The 3,614-nt window shown below is 44.8% G+C and overlaps 1 protein-coding gene across 1 annotated transcript; it reads right to left on the bottom strand.

Annotated features, from left to right (window-relative positions):
• Positions 1-272: 272 nt before the first annotated feature.
• Positions 273-2,054, bottom strand: LOC106604827 (protocadherin gamma-A12-like). The gene has a single exon (XM_014199874.2). The coding sequence runs from the start codon at positions 2,052-2,054 to the stop codon at positions 273-275; it is 1,782 nt and encodes a 593-aa protein (XP_014055349.2).
• Between the last annotated feature and the right edge of the window lie 1,560 nt (positions 2,055-3,614).

The following is a 3,614-nucleotide window of genomic DNA, read 5'->3' as shown; positions in this document are numbered from 1 at the left end:
ACCCACACAAGTCAAACCAGTAGCATCACTATTTTCCCGTTCAAATGTGAGGGGATTTCAATCATCAGAAATACATTGCAAATGGCATCAAACGTAAAGCATGAACAGGTTGCCTTGTAGACAAGCTGTGGTATTCACACACTCCCGTTCAACAGGCTACGTGATTTTCTCCATAAAAAAAAAGCGTTATTGTACAAAGCTGCTTAACTGTAATTTTACAAAAAGATGGGCATATATTCTTTGATAAATACAATCAAATGTATAGTTGATATTTATTTACAGTTCAAGCCTACCTGTGAGGACCAATCAGAATCATCATGTTCTTCAGCAAAGTCTGCTGGAGTTTTTCTCAGAGTCTGATTCGCGGGCAGCGTGTTGTCATTGTAAGATGTGACGAACTTGAAGTCACTGGTGCGTGACCCGGTCGTCAGGTAGGCGTCATAATTGTAGGTGCTGCGGAGAGTTCCCACTCCATCCACCTCTGCGTAGTTTGGAGGGAGATACGCACTTGGGATGGCGACCGCTCCGTCAAACAACAGTCTGGGCTTTCTCCTGCGGCAAAACCTCACGGCCAGGATGACAATAATGAAGGTGAGGAAAAAGGTGGAGACCGACACCAGCGCGATGATCAGATAAGAGGTGAGTTTGGAATTGCTCTCATCATAAGATATATCTTTCAGTTCTGGCACTTCAGCCAAGTTGTCAGAAATCACTAAATACATGGCACAGGTCGTAGAGAGAGAGGGCTGTCCGTTATCTTTCACTGACACAATAAGGTTCTGTTTCATGCTGTCCGATTCAGAAATGTCCCGCTGTGTCCTGATCTCTCCGCTGTGGAGACCAATAGTGAAAAGTCCCGGATCAGTGGATTTGACTATATGATAGGACAGCCAGGCGTTCTGGCCGGAGTCCGCGTCCACCGCTATCACCTTGGAAACAAGAGAGCCCCCGTGTGCAGCTTTGGGGACCAGCTCGGTCATGAAGGAGTTCCCCTCCGGGGCGGGATATAGTATCTGAGGAGAGTTGTCATTCACATCCGTTATGAACACACTGACAGTGACGTTGCTGCTGAGCGGAGGAGAACCGTTGTCTCTGGCCATCACGTGGACTTTAAATCTCATGAACTGCTCATAATCAAACGACCTCCCAGCGTGGATCACCCCCGTGTCTCCGTTAACGGATAAGAACGAGGACACCGGGACACCGTTCACCTCACCGGGTAAGAGAGAGTAAATCACTGTACCGTTCTGTCTCCAGTCTGGATCTCGAGCAGTAACGGTACACAATGATGAGTCTGGTTTGTTATTTTCAGTCACGTGGGCGCTATAGGACTGTTCCTCAAACGCAGGTGGGTTGTCGTTCACGTCAGCGACAGATAACTGAACACTTTTAGAGGAGGACAGAGGCGGAGAGCCCTCGTCGGTGGCAGTGATTGTAATGTTGTAATCAGACACTAGTTCCCGGTCCAGTTCGCCCGTGGTCACCAGAGAATAGTAGTTTTTGATAGATGGCACCAGTTTAAAAGGAACGTTTTGCTGAATGGAGCAGCGGACCTGTCGGTTATTTTCAGAGTCTCTATCCTGCACGTTAATGATGCCCACCTCTGTACCAGGTGACGCGTTCTCAGGTATTGGGTTACTCAGAGATTTCAGATATATCACTGGGGCGTTGTCATTTATGTCAGTAATTTCTATTATCACTTTGGCATATGAGGCTAAGCCTAAACCATCCTTCGCTTTAATGCGCAGTTCAAACGACGGAACTTCTTCAAAGTCAACAGCGCCGATCACTTTAATTATTCCTGTCTTACGGTCCATAGAAAATACTGTCTTTTGCTCATCTGAAATGTGATCGAAATCATAAGCCATCTCTCCATTCACTCCCTCATCTGCATCTGTAGCACTCACTGTTACCACTACAGTATCTAAAGGAGAGTTTTCAGGAAGACTGGCTTTATAGACGGCCTGGCTAAACACTGGGGCGTTATCGTTAGCATCCAGTACAGTGACGTGTATGACTACAGTACCTGATCTCTGCGGAGTGCCGCCGTCCATCGTCGTCAGTAATAATTTGAGATCCTTCTTTTGTTCTCGATCGAGCTCTTTCTCTAGAACAAGCTCAACATTGTTACTGTCAACAATCAAAACGAAATTGTCATTCCTTTCTAGCGTGTATGTTTGGACTGAGTTATGTCCTATGTCTGCGTCATGGGCCTCCCCTATTAAGAAACGAGCGCCTTTAGATGCCGATTCGCTTATTTCCATATCTATCATGTGCTCATTAAATTGTGGGGAATTATCATTTATATCTTGAACATGAAGACTAATACGTTGCAGCTCCAAAGGATTCTCTAAAACAAGTTCCTGATTTAAAACGCACGAAGTCTTCTTGCCACAAAGCCCCTCTCTGTCAATCCTTTCCGCAACAATAAGGTCTCCGGTGCTCAGATTAACGTCACAATAACGTTTACGGTTCCCTTCGGTATCAATTCGGGCCTTGCGAGCGGAGAGTCTGCTCGCCTCCAGCCCGAGATCTTTAGCTAGATTTCCAATCACAGACCCGCGTTTCATCTCCTCCGGAAAAGAATAGCTCACGTCTCCATAGGAGGCGGAGTGGACGGTTAGAAGAAAGAAAGCAACGCAGAAGTCTAGGACTGCCACCGAAAATCCTTTGTGTCCCATCATGGGATTAAAACGTGAACACACCAAATAATTAAGATATACTATTTTGTTAAAATTGTACTTCCACAAAAAAAAACATACAGTTTGATCAAAATTACATTCTCAAAATGTGCACGCAATCTGTCCGTCTCCAACCTTTTCCGCAGCTAAATGGCACCCGAGCCTTGTAACAACACAAGTGGGTGGAGAACTGGATCTATAAAAACACAGCTGGTGAACAGCGACACAGTGAGTACCCTTCAGATATTACACATATTATCGTTCAAAATGCCCATAGCCTAGGCTGAATTGATCGGGAAACGATTGGAAATAACCAAAGAAAATAACTGCAAACGACAGCATATAAAACCACAAAATCATCCATAATTGTCAATCAACCGGACTCTGCTGATATGAGTTAGGATCAGGCAGAATGAATGCATTATAAAAGGGAACGCATTTGCGATTGGGCATATAAACTACAATGCAAATATTAGATTTATGCCATTTATAGTGCTGGTCCTTCAGCGAGTACAATCTCATACACAAAAGCAGAGAATATAAAAAAAGTCCTAAGAGTCAACAATTATTGAGTAAACCCCACTGGCTTGAAAATGGATTGTATGAGATTTCAACATCATGGACAGCGACATAGTGAGGCCGCTGCACGCCAGACACGCTCACGCTTCGAACACACCGAATGTGAAGGCATTATGGTACACCAGAATTACATTCATTTCCAATGAAACGCTGCATTTGCCTTGTAGCATTGCGTTGCAGAGGCAGTTGCAGTGCGTTCGGTGTGGTGCATGCGTTGAATTTATCGAACGTATGCGTCAAACTGTATGCGTAGATGGCTTGACAGAAATGGTAGCAGAAGGTGAATGTTGAACTTTTGTTGTATACATAGCCAGTGCTGCGTACTATTTTGCGCAAAATTAACTGTGTGTGTTC

Source organism: Salmo salar, chromosome ssa05, assembly GCF_905237065.1.
Source record: "Salmo salar chromosome ssa05, Ssal_v3.1, whole genome shotgun sequence".
Taxonomy (NCBI): domain Eukaryota; kingdom Metazoa; phylum Chordata; class Actinopteri; order Salmoniformes; family Salmonidae; genus Salmo; species Salmo salar.
The sequence above is the reverse complement of the archived record's forward strand: the minus strand, read 5'-3'. Positions and strand labels throughout refer to the sequence as shown.

Excerpts from the sequence above, each read along its gene's own strand:
- LOC106604827 (XM_014199874.2), bottom strand. The coding sequence starts at position 2,054 with ATGGACGGCGGCACTCCGCAGAGATCAGGTACTGTAGTCATACACGTC.